Source organism: Passer montanus, unplaced genomic scaffold, assembly GCF_014805655.1.
Source record: "Passer montanus isolate IOZ18808 unplaced genomic scaffold, ASM1480565v1 scaffold13, whole genome shotgun sequence".
NCBI classification, from domain to species: Eukaryota; Metazoa; Chordata; class Aves; order Passeriformes; family Passeridae; genus Passer; species Passer montanus.
The window spans coordinates 11,719,885-11,740,525 of NW_024359832.1; the positions used below are offsets into that span (position 1 = coordinate 11,719,885).

A 20,641-nucleotide genomic window follows, 5' to 3' on the forward strand; every position below is an offset into this window, starting at 1 on the left:
TAGTTTACAATTTTAATATCATTTAATATGCATAATAATGAAATATTGCAGGAAATCTTTTATCTGTTGCAAATTTCCATATTGCAAATGTTTCATTGCTAAGCTTCCTTAATTATAATGTTTTTTGTTGAATTGGAAAATACTGTCTCCTTTTGTTAGAGTTTTGGAGTTATTAATAGATCTTTCTCTGTATAAAGCTTAGGGAGTGCTTTCATTTCAGAGTTACTTTTAAGCAAGTACTGTTTGTGTTCTATTCCGTCCAGATTTCAACGTTTCTTTTGCTTTGACACCAGTAATTCACTAGAAGGCGAAATACTAACTATTGAAAAATACTGGGTTTATACCCTTGTTAAATCACAGTTTGTCCAAGATAAACTCTGAGAAATGTATTTCTTTTTCCATTTCAAGACTTCCAGCAGAAAGCATTTTTCTTGGTTGTTTGCAGATGGTTATTTTAATCTGACTCTTGTTGGTAGCCACTGTCCCAGTTCTTAGAGTATGCAGTCACCATGAATTGATCTGATTTATTGTCTGTTTCCTGGTTCTCCATTTGTGTCTTTTAAAATGTGTTTTGGAAGCTACTTCAGTGTTCAGCTAACAGTTACACTGTCACCCAGGCTTCATACAGGCTTCTTGGTGGTCATTTTGACTATTCAAATAGTGTTAATGGCTGTGTGTGTGTATTAATAATATCCTCTGCATTAGTCTTCATTTGTGATGTTAGGAGATGCATTCTAAATTACTGTCTAGTTGACTGCTGTCTTAGTGATAGTTGTTTTATAGCTGACAAGCCACATGGTTTCACAGAACAAAACTTTTTCTACTTAGTGCATTCTAATGATAAAAATGGATCCACCTGTGATTTTGTTCCCCCTCTTTATGAGAAAGGAAAGTTAGTACATCATCTTTGGTACCTGTTGCTAAAATTCCTCATAGTACGAATAACAGACTTTGGGTTTGACTGCATTTATGTTTTGCATGCTGAGCATCTACTGCTAAAGGTCTCGCCAATAGGTTAATAGTCATAATTGAGTTTCTTTGCAGGTTTGCCAAAGTTGTCTGCCAGTTTATGGAGCAAAATGGAAAATGGGTTTTTGATCCAAGCTATATTCAGCAAAGAAACATTTCAGCAATGTTCTTGGAATAGATGAAAAGCTGGGGAGAGTTGAGGGGGTTTGAGGGGTTTGGTACATTTCTTGAGGTACATTGTTTGAGATTATCTCTTGGATTCTCAGATCTTCAGCTTAGAGGAAGAGGGAAAACTTGTAAGGTGTCCTGAGATGTCCATAATTCTTTCTAGAACCTACTTTTCAGCTCCTTGTTCTTCCAGGGTTTTTTTGTGTTAGTTCCCATGACCTTGTTTTCTTAACACAAGAACTATCATTGCCTCCATTAGTTTCACATTTTATTTCCTGATATGTATAAGTGTTGGACAAGCAGAATGTTTGTTCCAATCAGGTGTTGTTGATTGTTATTTTCCTTTCTTTTAAATAATCTCATATGGAGTTCATAGGAAATATGGAGCAACAGTGACGTTGGGCTGTGGAAACCCCTTTGTGAATCTTCAGTGACATCATTCATGTTTCAAAGTCATTTGTTGAAGAGTTGAATAAGATGGGGATGAGTGCAGCTCTCATCTCAATGGTAGTTCTCTACTGTTTCCTCTTTAGACTTCTTAATGATGGAAAAGTTAGCATATTTCAGAATTACTTGCCTCTTTGGAAAAATTATAGTCTTAAACTAGTAACTTAGAATTATTATTGATCACAAATAATATCCTCTGCCTAAGTGATACATAATAATCCATCCTTTCATTGTACATTAGTGCACAGAAACTGTGAAAGTGACTATAAACCATCTACTTCGAGGTGGATGCTTTGTTACGTTTTGTCTTCTTGTGCCACAACTCTTAATAATTCAAATAATGTATAGACTATATATTAATAGCAAGTTTTAAACTGCATAACTGCATTTTTTTAAGATTACACAACATTTTTGGGTGATGAAGTGTTTTAAGTTATATGGAGTGTTGTAAAATCTATCATTTATTGTACTAAACCTTTATGGTTGAACAACTAACAGCCTCTGCAGAGAAAATACTTAATCAGTCTGACTGTAATTTGTAAATCACACTCAAGAGAGAAATTTACCTTGTACCCAGATATTCAAAAGCATCTACGTTAGGCCTGTTATTTTATAGGCAATGTCAGAAAACTTTTTTTTTCTTACAGAACTGTTATTTTTATTTAGTTTAAATTTAGTTCAGGCAGTTATAGCTACTTTTGAAGTGGTTCCAGTTCCATTGTGAACAACTTATTTTTCTGGAGAAAACAGAGGCATATCAATAAATCTTTAGATGAAGTAAATTGTAACCAAAATACAATTTCTGCTCTAGCAAGGATTGTAATTTTCTTGCTTGTGTTGACTTAGATCAGTGTTTGCTTGTGAACGTCATGGGGTTTTTTTCCCTTAATTTCTCATGCAGTCTGGAATTGGTATGCATTTTTTTCTTGCTGTTGCTGTTATGCCTTATGTTCAGTTTGCATTAACTATTGATGATTTTTTATAAACTCCTTCATTTACTTCTGTATGTGTTATTACTATTTTTCTTCATGCATACAATTCTGAAACTAAGAAGGATGTTGAAGTAGAGTTCTACTTTATTTGGTTTACTGACGAATGTATCCAATACCTACCATTTTTACAAATAATACTTATTATTTTACTTATTATTTATTACTTATAATACTAATTACTTATTTATTGAAACCTTTCCTCTTTGAGTAGAAGGGGAAGTAGTTCAAAGACTTTAGGATGTGTAATTTTAATGCTTCAGGTTAAATTTTACTAGTTTTGTGGGCATTCTGATTTGTAGATGATAATTGTTATTATTACCCCCAAACTTGCACTTTTGCAAATGTATATAGTGGTTTTGTGTTAAATGTTGTGCCATTCTTGATGAAAACAGTTGTTGAAATACACACATATTTTTTAAGAGTACCTGGGCTTCCTTGGTTTTTACATGTGTTTTTAAAAACCAGCACTGTTTCTTTTGTTCATCTAGTTTATCACAGCTGCAGGCAAGGAAAAATTTTCCTTATTTTCTTCTGTGAGGTAGCTCAATGTATTGGACTACAGAACTATGTTTTCACAAGAGTAAATGCTCTTCACTGACACTCTAGTATGTGTTATAGGCATTATAGCAATACATTGATCCCACTTGTGTATTTGACAAATAATTGAATCTCCTGGGAGTTGCCCTGGATAAATGTGTAGTATAACATTTGCAGCTTGTGGAGCAGTGGGCACCAGTAGGTTGACATGAGCTGCAGAAATACATTGTATGATTGGAGGGTGAGAAGAAGGAATGGAATCTCCTCATTTTAGCATCAGAACATGTTACCTTTGTTGAATGATTTAAGGTTAACTTCAAGAATTTTCAAACCTTCTTACCATCAGGCTGGAAATTAAAGGATTTTCAAAACAGTTTGTTCAGCTCTCTTGACTTTGTGTATGTGAGATGAAAGAGATTGAGTTAGGGCCAGAATTCTTGACCAAAAAATGCCTGCTCTGTGTTTGTCTAAACTACAGAGACTTGAGGTAATCTTTGAGAAACCTGGAGAAGAAAATTGCGTGGTGTAATAGAGAGTTGTATGAAAATGATGCTGTTTTCGTAGATTGCTATATCTGTATTTTAGTTTTATCTTATTCATTGTGTGTTTTGGAGTATTAATGCTTGTCATTTCATAATAAGTTTCATGCACTGGAGGAAAGAGGGGGATGTGTGTGTGTTTGGTTTATGGCTGTTTCAGAGGACATCTGAAAGATGTAGTGGACTGGAAAGAAATCTTATAGTGTGGCACGTTTAAGTGCAGAAGTAGTTATCCAGCCTGAAGATAAAGGACATCTGAAAGATGTAGTGGATGAAAGAAATCTCATAGTGTGGCACGTTTAAGTGCAGAAGTAGTTATCCAGCCTGAAGATATAATTGGTGTAAGTGAAGAAATGTGGGGGCATGTTGAATATGAAGGATGCATTTGATAGAGGATCTGTCTGAAATTGAAGTGACTGTAGCAGAAGTTGTGGAACAATCTGACAATAAATTTCCAGGACAAGATGGTATGGCCGAAGAGCTTTTAGAAGAACTTGGGAATGAAATTTCTGAAGTCTTGCTTAGAATGAACATGATTTTTGAGGACTGGAGGATAGCAAATGCTCACTTTTAAAAGCGCATCACCATTTGCATGTTTCCAAGTCTGATGTTTGTGTTGAAAAATCAGTAGAACTTAAAATAAATATATTTGTTACCTGGATAAAGATAAAGGTACCATGGAAAATTTACATCTTCTGTAATGAGAAGCTCTTCCCCACAGTCCTTTGGAGTTCTTCAGTGTCAGCAAAATATTTACAAGGTTGATCCAGCTGTTATAATGAAACATGCTTTCCTAAAAGGTGTGTCTGTCCCTTGCCAAAGGCATTTGATGAAAAAAGTACGTCAGTCTTAAATGGAGGATCATCAGATGAGCAGCTGACTTGCTAAAGGATAAGAAGAGGGTGTGGAAATAAATCCTTCTCAGTGGAGTGGAGTCATAGAGAACTGTAATGCACAACTTATTTCCTAATGACCTGTAAAACAGTGTGAGTAAGGGGTTGACATAGTTGAGTGAGTTGATTGATGTAATAAAGATGAGGATAAAGTGAAGAATTTTGGAAGAAGTTTGTGAAAGTAATTGGGCAATAAAATGGCAGCAGCAGCACAGTGTAAAAAATTGAAATATTTATTGGGGACAAAACCACTGCTGTCTTATATAAGATGATGGACATTGAGCTGATTAGAAGTCTTAGATTCTTAGCACAAGTGATAAAGGCAGATTATATGTTAGGGAAATTGTAGGAAACAGAACATCATTGTTCTAGTATGTAGATTTGTGACTTGTCTGTGTGTTGCATACTATTTCAGGTCTGGTGGTCTTACCTCACAATTTTTTTAGTGTAATAAAGCTGGAAACAACTTAGATATTATTAAGGTGGCGCAAATGGCTTTTGTGTAAAGAATAATTAAGTACAACATGGATTTTACAAATGGAAAAAAGACATCTAGTTTTGTACATAATTGCACATAATAAAAAGAGGGTAAGTGGATTGATTATTTTAGAAGTGAGGAACATTAAATAAAGCTGGTAGGAGGTGTTTGCAAAACAAGTGAAATGAAGCATTTTTTGTGGGTTGCAGAGTTGTACTGTGAACCCTTTTCTAAGGAGTATTGCAGATGCCAAAACTTGACATGATTCAAAAGGAAAATAGGTTATTTTGTTTTAGTTGTTTTTTTTGTCCTACAGAGAGCTATGTGGTTGTATAGAAAGCAGGTCCTTCTAAGTAAGGAAATGTCAGCCATACAAAGAATTTCCTACCTCAAGGATAACTAGCATCTGGTGTGATCTGTGCAGATGGCTGTGGTTGGAGGATAGGGCACTTGGCAAGATAGGCCTGATCCAGTTCTTTCAAAGGAAGAAGGAATTTGTGATTGTGTTGTCCTTTAGGAGAAGAAAGGATAGATGCCTGCTTGCTGAGCTTATTTGCAGATGTTTTAAGAAGATTGCATTGAGGAATAGGATGAATGTGTGAAGGATGGCTGGGAAAGGTAGTACAGTCTGGGAGAAGTGCATGCGTGTGTGTGTGGCTAAAAAGGGGAGCAGAGGAAGTGGGAAGCAGGCAAGCTGCTGCTTGGTTTGGAAAACCAAAATGGGCACAGAAGACAAGAATGTTTAATGCACTGATTTGTTCTTTAATACTTAACTTCTACTACACCACTTCTGAGTCTTATTTGGATAATCCTAGATGGGTGTACTTCCTTTCAGATGTTATATGTGTAAGCTTGCATGGTACTTAAAACAGATGACATACAAAAACTTCTTTTTTGCCTTCATAATATTTTAGCAACGCTGTTGTATACACCTCAAAACAATGAGCTAGGCATTGTACTTTCATATGTGGGCTGTTAAACAAAAGAGTTACAAAAGTGTAAGCTGTAGCAAAAAAAAATTGTTACTAGACTTATAATGCGTTGTTCTCGATTGGTTTTGTTTACAGGATTTTGAGTAACAATAAAATAACAGAGTTGAAGAATGGTTCCTTCTCTGGATTACACCTTCTTGAAAGATTGTAAGTACTTTTTAGAAAGCTATTTTCACTTTAAAAATCAAGTGATATACTGTTTGTTTCATTAATAATTTTTAGAACGGAATGTCTTAAATAAGGGATCTGTTCTTTATTTTGATGTATTTTTTTGTGATTGAAGAGTTAACATAGCTAAGTGTTCTCTTAATATGATTTCTTTTTTTTGTGATTGAAGAGTTAACATAGCTAAGTGTCCTCTTAATGAGTGAATTAATTATACAATAGTATGAATGGCACATAACAGCAAAAAAGGGAGAATCTCACCTGCAGGTGAAAGGGCAGTTTCAGTGGCAATTTTACTAGAATGCTATGATAACTGGATTTGCTTTGTTGATTGTTTCATTATTTGTAAGTACTTTTTAGAAAGCTATTTTCACTTTAAAAATCAAGTGATATACTGTTTGTTTCATTAATAATTTTTAGAACGGAATGTCTTAAATAAGGGATCTGTTCTTTATTTTGATGTATTTTTTTGTGATTGAAGAGTTAACATAGCTAAGTGTTCTCTTAATATGAGTGAATTAATTATACAATAATATGAATGGCACATAACAGCAAAAAAGGGAGAATCTCACCTGCAGGTGAAAGGGCAGTTTCAGTGGCAATTTTACTAGAATGCTATGATAACTGGATTTGCTTTGTTGATTGTTTCATTATGCAAACACTATGTTGTGTAGAAAATTACTTCTTTAATTTCTTAAGTGTCAAACCATTTATTGAACAGTTGCAAACTATATTTGCAGGAGAAGCATATGTATTAGAGCCCCTAAGAGAGACTGGATTTATTAAAGATTTGTTGTTGACAGTTATTTTGAGAGTTTTACTGCTTACTTCACAGCTTTGGTATATGCCAGAGGTACAGGGGGATGGGAGTGAGTCTGATGGGAGTAACTTCTTGGATATCTTTTGCTTCCTGTTTTCACTTTCCATACAAATGATACATTGCCTACGAGATAAGAAGCAGCATTGTAGCTTCTCTTACAGTCAGCCTTTTTCCAGCTGGTAGAAGGTCTGGATTGGCAGGTTGATCTACCTGGGAGCAAGCATAAACTTTAGAGATAAGGATTTTTCTAGGCCATTTGACTGGGAAAGTAGCCAGTTTCATAATTATCTCTCAGCATCTAAGAGGAGTTCCAAATGACTTTTGGCTTCAGGGAATTAAAAGTATTTCATTCTTCCTCCAAAACTCGAAGGCTCCAATCCCAGTCACCTGACCTAAATCAATTCAAACACTTCTACCATTCCCTCTCCCATGTACCAGAAGAAAGCATCTTTTCACTGGCAGATGAGCTTTATTGTAGAAGTAAGTTGCTGTGCCAAAGAAGCAAGGTTATCAGCAGTGATGGCATTTGATTAGGTAATAAAGGCATCTGCTGATGGTTATTTGTTGAAACTCATTACAATGTTCAGACAGGAAATACTTGAAACTCTAGTTAGTTTGAGATAATGATTTAAGTTTTCTTCATGAATCCAAATCCTAATTTTCTTTAAAATCGTAAGAATGCAGCTTTCTTCCATTTACCTCCTGTCATGTGTAAGGGTTTTTTAGGTTGTTTTAATGTCTTCTTTCATGAGAAGGAAAAGAAAGCAGCAAGGCTGGCATCAAGTTTTGAGCATTTAAAGTGAGCTGGGATAGCAGTGCTTTAGAGGGTGTGATAGTCTCATCAGAATGAGAATATTCTTTATTGTGCACTATTGTAGAAGTTAATGCATCAACAAAAGATTAATAATGGCCTGGTGTCTTCATTATAAATTGAGGGATAACAAGTGTGCTGCACTAAATATTAATGATGATATTTTCTTTCTTTTTTCCATTTGTATATGCAAGACTTGTTTAAAAGCCATGGTTATTTAACAACAGTAAATTTTTCCTCTTTAAATGTTTTATGACCTTGGACAGAAACTACTGTTATAATGAAAATAGTTTTTCAGACTTGAGTAGATTATCAATTGTAAAAGGAAAAACAGTTAAAAGTCACAGTAACTATTTTAAACATTGACATTATGTTAAGTAGTTTAAAATTATTTTCCTGATGTTCATTGTGAAAACTTTCATGCCTTGAAAATTGCATTTTTTGACATTTTTTGCTTATTTTTATTTTGTCTTGCTACTCATACTTCCCCTTGTTTCCTTATGAGTGTTTAGTGCTTTGTAGATAATTTCATCTCTTAAATGAAATGTGGTGAAAGGAAATTAAGATAGCAGAAATAAGTTCTCAGTATTTAAATAGTTAATTTAGACAGCATGATTGTCACTTTCTTGCTTACAAGGGAGGAGATTCTGTATGCATTTCATGTTTATTCATTCCTTGTGATGTTACACTTGATAGGAAAAACATTTGCAATTTTACTGTAGTGGTTTTCAGGTAGAGATTATATATGTGTTGATAAGAGCCAGCAGTGTGCCCTGGTGGCCAAGAAGGCCACGGGCATCCTGGCCTGTATCAGGAACAGTGTGACCACCAGAATCAGGGATATAATTTTTCTCCTGTACTGGGCACTGGTGAGGCCACACCGTGAGAGCTGTGTCCAGTCCTGGCCCCCCAGTTTGGAAGGACGTTGAGACGCTGGAGCGCGTCCAGAGGAGGCAACGAGGCTGGAGAGGGGCTGGGAACACAAACCCTGTGAGGAACGACTGAGGGAGCTGGGAGTGTTTAGCCTGGACAAAAGGAGACTCAGGGTGACCTTATCACTCTCTCCAACTCCCTGAAAGGTGGCTCTGCTCAGGTGGGGGTTGGTCTCTTTCTCCAAGCAGGAACTGACAGAACAAGAGAACACAGGTTTAAACTGCACCAAGGGAAGTATAGGTTGGATATTGGGAAAAAGTTTTTTATGGAAAGAGTGATAAAGTACTGGAATGGTGTGCCCAGGGAGGTGGTGGAGTCACCATCCCAGGATGTGGTTAAAAAACTGGATGTGGCACTTGGTGTCATGGTTTAGTTGAAGTGTTAGGGCTGGGCTGGACTTGGTGATCTTGAAGGTCTCTTCCAACCCTGTGATTCTGTGATATATTTAAATAAAGCCTTTAGAACAATAAATCAGAGGAATATGTCAGGAACATGTATCTGCATAATAATTGATTTAATTTTAATCAATACTGACAACTTTATAATTCATCTGTTAACATACTAACATTTTTTCTCCTGTTCAGTTCTTTAACATTTTAATGAAAATGTAGATATTTTTAAATTGTTTCTGTCATTGTATTAATTTTTCTGGTAAATTTGGGGGACATGGTATTTGTAGCTGGCAACTTATTGCACTTTAGGTTATCATTTTACTCAAACTTGTTGTCACTTGACCTCATCTGCATCAGATAATTCTTTTGTGTTACTATTGAAAGGGATATAGTTTTGGGGCGTACAAGCAACAAATAAAACAATGAGGAAGTGCATTAAAAATGGTGGCCCCAGGTAGACATAATAAGTCATAGTTTTAATAAATAATATTTACAGATGTGTTAATTTATGATAATATGAATTTGCTAGTGCATTATTTTGTAAAGAGGGTGATAAATTTACCAAAATAGAAGTTTAATTTTACTGGAAAGTGAAATGTATGTTAATTAGAGTAGAAAATGACTATGCTATGTCTACATCTATTCGTACAGGAAAAAAATATGCAAATCAGAGTAATCAGGTCAAAAGTTTTAACAAATGTGTTAGGTGGTAATAAAAGTGTCTGTAGAAAAAGATGCTAAATATTTTAATCTCCATTATGTTTTCATATTAATTTGAAATTCAACCAAGGCAAGTGCAAAGGATCCTGCACCACGGGAAGAGTAGCCCCAAGCACCAGCACAGGCTGGCACTGACCTGCTGCAAAGGAGCTCTGCAGACAAAGCAGCTTTCCCAGGAGTCTCTCATGCTGCAGATGCCCAAGAACTATCTGGATGCAATCCTGTTCTGTGTGCTCTGGGATGATTGTATGTGGAAAGGAGGCTGGATCAAATGACCCACTGTAGTCCCTTTCAACCTGACCCATTGAGTGGTACTGGGAAATGTAAAAACTCAGTCATAAGCATTTGTTTGGTTTGCCCACAAAAAATGTACACCACAGAGAGCCAAAGAAAGGATAGGCTCTCTTTGTAATGTGTGTAATGTATAACTATTACTATTACAGAAATTACTATTTCTGTAATTTCTTACCTTGTGCTCTTCCTTCATTTCCTTCTTGAAAAAGCATTTCAACTAGGAAGAGTTTATGGTAGCTAGTATGTTTCCTGTCTAACATTTACTTTCAAGTAGTGTTAAGGAAGAACAGATAATTTATCCAGTGGTAGGTAAGAACTTAATAATGTACACACATCAATATGTTTGTATAGGCATAGTTTGTGACTGCAGGATGCTTTATTAATAATTAAGACAGTCTTCATTGTGCTGAGACAGAAAGCAGTAAATTTTTAAGTATGTATACATGCACTTTTAAATCATAGATAACTGGCTACTGAAATGTTTCATTACAAACTGTAATAAAATTAAAGGGTTTTTTGCATAGCAAACCATATTTAAATAGAAGTAATCTTTCATTAAGATACTTTTTACATCTCAACAAGAACATAAGGCATAAAAAAAATTTTCGTTGGTGAGTTGCTATTTGTTGTTGCTTTTTGCTTGATAAAGGGCTGTTCCAATTTGACACAACATTATCTTCTGTCATGAGAGTGATTAAACAGAGAGTTGTGTGATTGTGAAATCTGCATCTTGTGAGGTTTTCAGGCCTTTATTGGATGTAACAGTGGGGCAGTTGATCTGATTTAGTTGTAATTTGAGCCAGAATTTGGAGTACATGACTGACCTCAATACGTCTCTTGAAATCTATGGTTTTTCTACTATCCTGACATCTGTCAGTGGCATTGACTGATGATTATGGGGCACCCTTATTTACAGTGTTATTTAGATTTAGGAGAAAATTAAGAATGTTATAAGAGATTGTCAGTGTAAGATTGCTCTCCTGGCTAGTGATTTGAGTTGTTGTGGGGGTAGGGTTTTTTGTTCAGTTTTTTGGGGACTTTTTTTGGTTGGTTGGGTTTTGGGGGATCAGGGGCTTTTTTTTTTTTTTTTTTCCTGGGGTTTTTTAATTTGTTTTCCTTGTTTGCTTTTTTTTGGTTGGTTGGGTTTTGGGGGATATGGGGCTTTTTTTTTTTTTCCTGGGGTTTTTTAATTTGTTTTCCTTGTTTTGTTTTTTAGAAGGATTCTTGATGGTTAAGATAAAGTTAGTATAATATAAAAGATGTTACCCTAACTCAAATGCCTTTTTGCATTTGTTTTGGACAGATTTTCTTCCATTTGGACAAATATGTATCTATAGATGTATCTTGGTTGAGCTCTGCCAAAGAAAAATCAACATCTGAAATTATTAGTTTCTTCCTGCTAAAGCTAAAATATAGTTTATATAAATGTCTTCATTGGTGCTAAAACCAGTAAAAACATTAAAGCCAAACACAACTTTCTTGTAAGGTTGTCTCCCCCACATCCCTTTTATGTGAGAAATACAAGTTTGTTGGTTTAACCACCACGGTGATTTCTTTATTTAAAGACTGTCCTGCATGCTGCAGTCCTTGTAGTTGTACCAGCCTATGTTGCATTAACATCTTTCACTGTTTCTGAAGAGCTGCTAGACATGTCAGCACTGTTAATTTTGAGATCTTTTGGTATCCCTTTTGTTTAATAGATTTCCTCTGCAAATACTTGGTAGATTTACATACAGCTAGTGCCTACCCAAGGACTGCCACTGTGAAGGGTAAAAAACCCCAACCAGAGGCTTCCCATCTGTTGTAGCTGCAGGTTGAGAACAGTCTTAACACGTTGGACATTCATTGATATGAATCCACTGCAGTGGATTTATGGAAGAGGTGTATCAAGGTGTATCAGGGAGTACTCTTTGAATTTATGGAGTGAAATCAAAGATCCCTGATAGTCTAAACTAGTGGATTTCCAAGGCATGTTCTGAAGGTTTTTCTCCCTCAGTGGTTTCAACAGTAAGATTTTAAGTGGTAGTTACATGATGTTAAATAAAAATTGGAAATTGAACAATAAGTGTAATTTTTCTTCCCTGCTTCAAAGACTGATGAATGAATAATGAATACCTTTTATTATTCTCAGATTTGCCATGGTCTGGTATAGCAGGATGTTTATATGCCTGAAAGAGCCAGTTCTTCAGGCTCCTGGTACTACTGAAGTACTTGGCAGTTCCTGCTGCCATGACAAGGGAAGAAAATAAAGTTAAGAGAAGTGTGTATATAAAAACTAATTTACTGCAAGATTAATCTAATGTATTTCAAGTATTTCAAATGTTTAGGTAGAGCGTTCAAGCGTGATCCGTGTGCCATGACACTGTCTGTTGTACCATGATTTGTTAATCTGTCTGCAGGAAATGCTGTTGTGAAATCTTGGGATGAATTCTATTTTTACTCATGTGTATGTGTGTGATGGTAGATGTAATCCTCTTGTACTGTTCCCTTTCAAGCAGAATTATTAATGTTGTGGTAGATGTAGATCTTTTTTCAACTCTTGCGAATTTAATCACTGCTTTTGAATGAAAGTACTACTTTTCTTTACAAATTCAAAATGTTTGGATATGACCAAGGAGAGAGAAACTTTACGTATAGTAATAAGTGCCTGTGAAGTTTCAGATAGTAAAAATCTAGTGTGACTAGGGAGGTGAAAGTAATTTTGGCATTCATGCAGTGATAAAGTTTGTTCAAAACTGTATAGGTGCTATCAGCTGCTTTCTGTGACCTTTGAAATTAAGCTGTATCTGCAGAATATCTCAAGTTAGGAATTAAAACTCCTATATCACTTGTACAATTAATAAAGCAGTTTAATTGAGTCATTACTTTGTTTCTCATTACAGTCTCTGGAAACTTAAGATTTAGAAGTTTGCTCTGAAATTTTTTCAGCAGCTGTATTTGGGATTTTCAATGAGGGCTTTGCTATTGTGCCAGCAACACAAATGGAAAATTTCAGTGTTGGGTCTTCAGTGTATTTTTAAGATCATGTTTTGCTTTTTTTGGTAGATGTTGGGCACTACTGAAGTATTGAAAATTAGCTGCAGAAGACAACATGTGCTAGACAGTATCATACTGTGTAATAAACAGGTGTCTCACCCTGCATAGCTGTAAACTGTTCACGCTGTGGCAAAGTATCTTTGAAGCTATATCATTTCACCTGATATGAACTGATAGAATGTTTAATGGAATACACGTGCTGTTTTTGTTCCTCCTTGTAGCTAAAATATAGCTTTTTTCCAATTTTGAAAGGTGCTATGTTTGAGAAAGTAAAAATGTGGTGTTGGGTTTTTTGTTTGGTGTTTTGTTCTGAGTTTTTTGGTGGGGTGGTTTGATTGGTTTTGGGTTCTTTGTGGGGAGGAGGGGGCGGTTTGGTTTGGGTGGGGGTTTTTTTGAGATTCCTAAGCAAATTGAGACAAGTTACATCTATCTTTACAAATATCTCTGTTTTAAAGTGTAATTTATGGTAAATGCTGTGTCTTAATTTTTCTCCACAGGGATCTTAAGAACAATCTTATTAGTACCATAGATCCAGGAGCTTTTCTGGGACTTTCATCTTTGAAAAGACTGTAAGTAGTATATCTAGCTAGTCTGTTTAAACAAAACAAATAAAAAAACTTCTCAGAGGAAGTCTTAGCTTCTGGAACTTTAGATAGCAAAGTTTTTATATATTAAAAGTTGAAAAAAAATATATATGCTGTCTAATATATACATGTGTTGCGGCATAAGGACTTTGCAATTAAAATTGTAAAGCAGGTATGTTTTATTTCTAGCTGGGATGCGTGGGGGGTATTTCTACCATACATGTGTACCTGGTGAGACAAGTTCCAGGTTTAACTGCACATTAATCCCACAAGCTCATATCTCCCTGCCTGCTCATTCCCTGCCCATTCTCCACCTCTCTGCACTTCATACTATAATTAGTCTTCTGTGGTGCCTTCTGGTGTCTGTGGGCAGTGGCCTTCTTGGTGAAGTAAGAGGCCTTCCTCAGGTGCTGCTTTTTGACCTCTGGGCAGGCACAGTGGAGGTTTGGCTAACTCTCCAGTCAGTTTGTCCTGGCCAAAACCAGGAGCCTGGTTTTTGCTGGCTCCTTAAGTGAAAGGTTCTGCTTTATCAGTTTTCTGCAATAATACAGTCTTGCTTTGCTGAGTTTTCACAATATATACCTTACCTTTATGGCCTTCACCTAGCAACTATGTTCTTATGTGTTCTGGTACGAGTTGTTTCTACCTAACAAGTTACATTCCTATGTGTTCTGTTACAAATTGTTATTTCTACTTTTACAAACTTGATAAATAAGCTATAGATATTTCTTTTTCCCTCCCCCCTAAGTAGATTATAAGCTTCTAAAATTCTGAATTTTTGTAAACATACATGTTTCTTATATTACATGCATGTATAAAACAAAGTCTGCTTTCAGCCTTGTGACTGAAGAACATCCGCTGCTTGTGGCTTGGCAGCCTCTCTTGTTCTGACAGTTGCTTGTATTATTCCTTTTTTTTTATACTTGAGTGGCTTGAAACCTCACTGGGTGGATGTTTGTTCAGAGCTTTGATTCCATCAAGTCTTGTTTTGTTGAATGTTAAACTTGTGATTTTTATTTTTCAAAGTCACAGTGGAACATAGAGTCCCATGCTATTAATACTACACTGAGGTTACAGCACTATTAATGCTGCTTTATTTAAGGTTTTGCCAACATTCCCATTAACATATTCTTGGGAGATTTATGCTTTGGCTGTAAAAGTTCTGAACCAGATCAAACTTGAAAAACAAAAACTCAGTATTGTTGCTTTTTTTTTTTTCTTTTTTCTTTTTTTTAAAACAATTCAGATTTTTGTGATATTGTTACAGCTTTTTAGTCTTAGTGATTTGTGGTACTACCTCTCCCGTCCTATTTATTACTTAAGTTTTTAGAGTATATATGTTAATTTGTAACTGATCAGATGATCTGCCTCACTTAAAAGGAAAGTATATTGGTAATTGCACTTCTGAAAATCTTAAAAGTAAAACTGAAGGACCAATGCTGGATCATTATTATTTGCAAGCTTAATTTTTATTACTTTAAGAATTTTTGGTAATTTGTGTATATGAATATACTGAAAAATACGTAACTTTTCAGTATTTATTGAAGTATATTTATAGAAATTATCTTACTTTTATATAATAAATGTACTGGTATAGGTCTCTGACATGTTAAAAATTAAGTGATGTACTCTCTGTGTATGTGTATATATATATTTATACAGACACATATAGAAATACTGCACAAATATGAAAATTTGCTAGGTAGGGATGTAAGCCAAGCCTTTTTAAGGGGACTCAGTGGTAAGTCTAGACTTGTTGAATTGTATAGGGACAAATTATAAATAGTTAAGAGATGGATTAAGGCGTCTGTGTGCATGTGTAGACACCCATATAGCAGTACCTTGTGGGTTTTCCTGAGAAAGACCAAATATGCATGTGGTGCAATCTGTTACTCATGAATTTTTGTTCAAATGCTTCTGTTAGCAGACTGTATGTTGTTTGGAAATAAACCAGCTTGTTCCAATTTTTCCTTTTTTCTATTTATAGAGACTTAACTAATAACCGAATAGGCTGCCTGAATGCTGATATATTTAGAGGACTTGTAAACCTTATTAGATTGTAAGTATAATTTGTCTTGTATAAATACACTTAAGTTTAGCCTTGTGTAAATTAACCTTCTTTGTTTCAAGGGGATTAGTTTATTTAAGTGTGCTCTTGAAAGACAGCCAGTGCCTATGGCTGTGGTTTGTGACTCAGTAGCAAGCTTAAAAACAAGTGCTGGGGCCAACCCAAACCATGCTATTCAGAGATCTGTTGGCCTTGCAACTGTTTTCCAGTTTCTTGAAATGTGTAGCTGGGATGGAGACAAAGAGACTGTGCAAAATATTTTCTTTAAAAAAATTTCAGCCTTGTAGACTCTTTCAGTATCCATGCCTTATACAGTGGCATTGCTGTCAGTCTGTTTTGCTGGCGGTCTTGCATGTTTTGTAGTCCTTCATTTACTTTAAGAGGATAACATGCAAGATTATGAAATACTTCTTTTCCCTGGTTGTTAGTTTCTTACACACAGTGCTTTCACTGATATATAGAAAGTGGTATGGTTAATATTTTTAAAAGCATGCTGATAGATTGAACATGCTTCTTAGAGCATGCTAATAGGAAGACATCAGTTCACTGTGAACAACAAAATTAATTTTACACTTCTTGAAATCTGTGCTCAACATCTGCCAGTTGTTGCTTTAAATAAAAGTAAAGTCTCTGCATTTACTTTTTTTTTTCTCCAGTCTTAAAATTCTTCACCTAAACCAGGAGTATTAAAGAACAGTTTATTTGGAGATTTTTGCTAGGCTATAAGAGACCTGATTGTTATGGTCTATTACAGTGTCATAATGGTACCTTGTAACTTTTAAACATGTTGAAGAGAAGTTTGTTTTTTTTTTTATTTCACATGTCACTTGTCTGAGGATGAGTTCAAGTCATGATACTTTTATTTCTCAGGAATCTTTCTGGAAATCTGTTTTCTACACTTACACAGGGAACGTTTGATCATCTTGGTTCACTAAAGTCTCTGTAAGTACTTGCTGCATCTCATCATACATTATTCTGAAAAAACAAAGCCATTTTCTCATCTGGGCTTCCAAAAGTTTTATTCTATGTGTATCATTTATTAATTTATAATAAATAAATAGCATTTTACACCTTTATTGCAAATACCTTGATTAGCAGTATAGTTTTGTTACGTATAACAGTGGGTAAATCCCAGCTTCATGTTCCTTTGCTCTCTCTTGGTTCATGAGTTGTAATCTTCTGTGAGGAAAAAAAGTAAATGAAAAAAAAAGTGCTGATGATTTGCTTATACTTTTCCCTGATAGTCATGACAGTTAGCTCACTCCACTGGGACTTAATCAAAAGCTTTGGTTTTTAATTTGACACTGAGTTAATTTCTTGTTTGTATTTATAAAGGAGAATGTGTCTTTCTCTCCTCCATCCCTTTAATTGCTCATAAGGTGTTATTCCTGATATTTTACTTGTCTGCATAAAGGTTGCTGTCCAACAACACCACAGATGTGACCAGAGAACCTGAATATAATGGTTGTTATTAAAATAGTGGCTATCAGGAGGAATTGATATGAACAAATGCCAAATGGGGCTTCATATCAATGTTGATTTAGTGTTTGTAGTGTTATGCATGTGATATTCTGTTATCCTCTAGACATATGCAAAAAGAAAGTGTTTTCACTAGAGGTAAAAACCACTGTAGACATAGCCATAGGTTTTGCTACATTTTTACTTGTTTCTAAACAGATAAAATGTTAATTTCTGAAAAGATAAAATTAATTAATCCCTCAATTTATCTGACTTCAGAAAACATCTATGATGGATTTAGTATGCCTTTTTACTAGAAAGTACTGAATTATATAGAGAAGGGTGAGTCAATTAAAAGCCTTATGATTTTCATGTAAAGCAGAATAAAATTGTGTGAGTAGCTCTTCTGAAAAGAGAAATAGTTGAGGAGGTATTTTTATTTCTGTTGATTTTACTGCTAAAGCATTTGATAGCTACAGTGAAGCAATGAAGTGTTTTCTTAGGTTATGATGGTGCACATTCAAGCAACTTTTTCTTATTGCTCACTTGAAGTAGAATGTACACTTTCCATGAAAGAAATTACTAGAATTATTTTCAGGTACTGGTATTAGATATTCCTCATGTTTATGGAAAGGATTCCTTTTCTGAGGCAGTATGTCCTTTTGTTTTCAGAGTGCAGTTTGCAGAGGATTAACTTCTAGTAGGTAGAGGTAGGCAACTCCACTGTAGTCTAGACTTTGCTTGTTGCCTTTGTGTCTGTGACAATGAGAGGCATGCCACAACTATTAAAGGCAAGCTTTCAGACCTTGGAATCCTGCAGCTTGTCACTGTAAATGCCTGTGTTTTTTTGCAGAGAATTTCAGACTGATTATCTTCTTTGTGATTGCAACATACTGTGGATGCATCAGTGGTTAAAGGAAAGAAACATAACTGTACGTGAGACTAAATGTGCCTATCCCAAGTCACTTCAGTCACAGACAGTGACTGGTGTTAAACAGGAGCTTCTCACCTGTGGTAAGCACTCCAGACAACTGATACTCATTTTCTAATGCATTCCATGTTCTGTTAATATTAGTGAGCAGACGTTTTTGCTTTATTTCATTTCCCTAAAATTCAACAGTTAAATGACAGTGGTAATAGTGAAGCCTTTTGAAAGGTTGGTCTTGAGTTGTGGTTCATTATTGCTTGCTTTTGGCAATAAATAATAAGTAAGTTGATGATGCTGGATGTTAGTTTGTGGAAACAAAGGATAAGTAACTCTCTTGATAAACTCCTTTTTCCTGCTGATCTGTGTTTTTCAGAGATCTTTACCTAACTGTCACAAGAGGAATCACAAACTGATAATTTCTTTCATAGGTCTAGCTATGTGATTTCAGATATGTCAATTATTCTAACCCCAAATTTCTCAAGTTAAAAAAAAAATCTTAATTTTATGGGTTGCTTTCCTGCATGGTGATTCTAATCTTGATTAGCATTCTTTTTGTGACAAAACCATGACCAACTTGCATAACTTCTTTTTTTATACTGGAATTATTCCAACTGTAAAAATAAAAACTCATATGTTACTGTGACTTTGAAGTTCAAGTGAAAAACTGGAAGAACTAAAATGTATAATTATATTTTTCCTTAAAATTTGTACTTTCTACTCTTTTAGATATGGGCTAGCAAAAGGGTTTTGAAATATATTACATTAAAGGAATACACATTTTGAAAAAGAATATGATAATTTGTATTTTTCAATATTCGATGCAATAAATGTAGTTTTTATATGCCTCTTTCCAGATGCAACTTTATACTGATACACTAAATGAGCATCAATTATTTATATATCTTTCTCCTCTTTTGGTGCAACTTTATACTGATATATAAATAATTGATGCTCATTTAGTGTATCTTTCTCCTCTTTTGAAAATTAGGTCTATAATAGATTCTTGCTGTTAATTGTGGTTTTATGTCTTGAATTCTAGAACCGCCGCTTGAATTACCATCTTTCTATATGACTCCATCTCATCGTCAGGTGGTCTTTGAAGGAGACAGTCTACCCTTCCAATGTATGGCTTCATATATTGATCAAGACATGCAAGTCTTGTGGTATCAGGATGGGAAGATAGTGGAAACTGATGAGTCCCAGGGTATTTTTGTTGAAAAAAACATGATTCATAACTGCTCATTGATTGCAAGGTGAATCCATAGTGACAAAATGTATTTCCTGCTTCTTACTTTCTGCTCTGATTTAGTGACTATTACCATAACCAGTAAGGCCCTCTCATATCCTCACTGAGTGAACATGTACACAGAAACATCCCTAGTAGGGAAGTAATCTTCACACACCTATTAACAATAAAGTTGGAGGAAGGAAGTCTAGAGATTTGGTAGGTCAAACCTACACACTTAAAATAGGATTAACTAAAGGAAGTTGCAATTGGATTTTAATTTTCTGCAGTGGGTTAATTTAAAATATGTTTGTGGTAGGATACATTTGTTTTCACGGAATTGTAAAATTACAAAAATGTTGGACAAACGGCATTTAACTGAATTGCTCATGGATTCTTTACTCTTCCTTCTGAGCACACCACAGTTGTTAATATTGTTCTCCAGCAGAGATCTATAAGTATAATTTATTCTGCTTGCAGCAGATTGTTGACTTATTCAGCATCTGCCGAGTGGTTATATATCCTGTAATTGTATTAGTAAATTAGAGCATCAATGTTTATAACAAATTATGCATTTGGGAATTTATTTTAGTTCGGCCTTTCTAAACAACTAAAAATTTTGTCTTGAATAGCAATGATAATACTTGAGGAATTTGGACTTCTCTCTTCTTTCTGAAGTCTGGGGACTTTTTCCTATGGCTATTCTTTTTGTTTCCTACCTTGGCAAAATTAAAAGCCCGAAGAATAGTAAATACTTCTCTGTTAATTACAGTACTTTGAGATGTAAATAGCTCTGGTTTTATAAAGTCACTCATGGCTGTATGTAATTTGATTTTTCTTCCATTGTCTTTCTGTACTTAATTCATTTTTTGGTAAAAGCTTATATAAATGTTATTCCAGGACTGTTTTAATTTATTCTTTTATTTTATCTTTCCAGTGCATTGACAATCTCAAACATTCAAGCTGGCTCCACGGGAAACTGGGGTTGTCATGTGCAAACAAGACGTGGTAATAACACAAGGACAGTAGACATTGTGGTGTTAGAAAGTTCTGCACAGTACTGCCCTCCAGAGAGGGTTGTGAACAATAAAGGGGATTTCAGGTTAGTAACCTCAGGTTTTTTTTCAGAGTAAAAAAATGTCCCCTTAATTTTACTTCTAACTAAGACTTTGCACTAGAGGCACCTATGTGG

General features: G+C 35.0%; 1 protein-coding gene across 1 annotated transcript in view; it reads left to right on the top strand.

Moving 5' to 3' along the window:
* The window catches only part of ADGRA3 (adhesion G protein-coupled receptor A3), a 53,937-nt gene that overhangs the window by 8,541 nt on the left and 24,755 nt on the right, over nucleotides 1–20,641 (top strand). Inside the window, exons 2-8 of the mRNA XM_039699002.1 lie at nucleotides 6,091–6,162; nucleotides 13,684–13,755; nucleotides 15,758–15,829; nucleotides 16,709–16,780; nucleotides 18,150–18,310; nucleotides 19,264–19,477; nucleotides 20,387–20,551. Of these exons, the coding sequence (XP_039554936.1) occupies nucleotides 18,196–18,310; nucleotides 19,264–19,477; nucleotides 20,387–20,551 (494 nt within the window). The 5' untranslated portion in view covers nucleotides 6,091–6,162; nucleotides 13,684–13,755; nucleotides 15,758–15,829; nucleotides 16,709–16,780; nucleotides 18,150–18,195. The remainder of the gene's footprint in view (nucleotides 1–6,090; nucleotides 6,163–13,683; nucleotides 13,756–15,757; nucleotides 15,830–16,708; nucleotides 16,781–18,149; nucleotides 18,311–19,263; nucleotides 19,478–20,386; nucleotides 20,552–20,641) is intronic.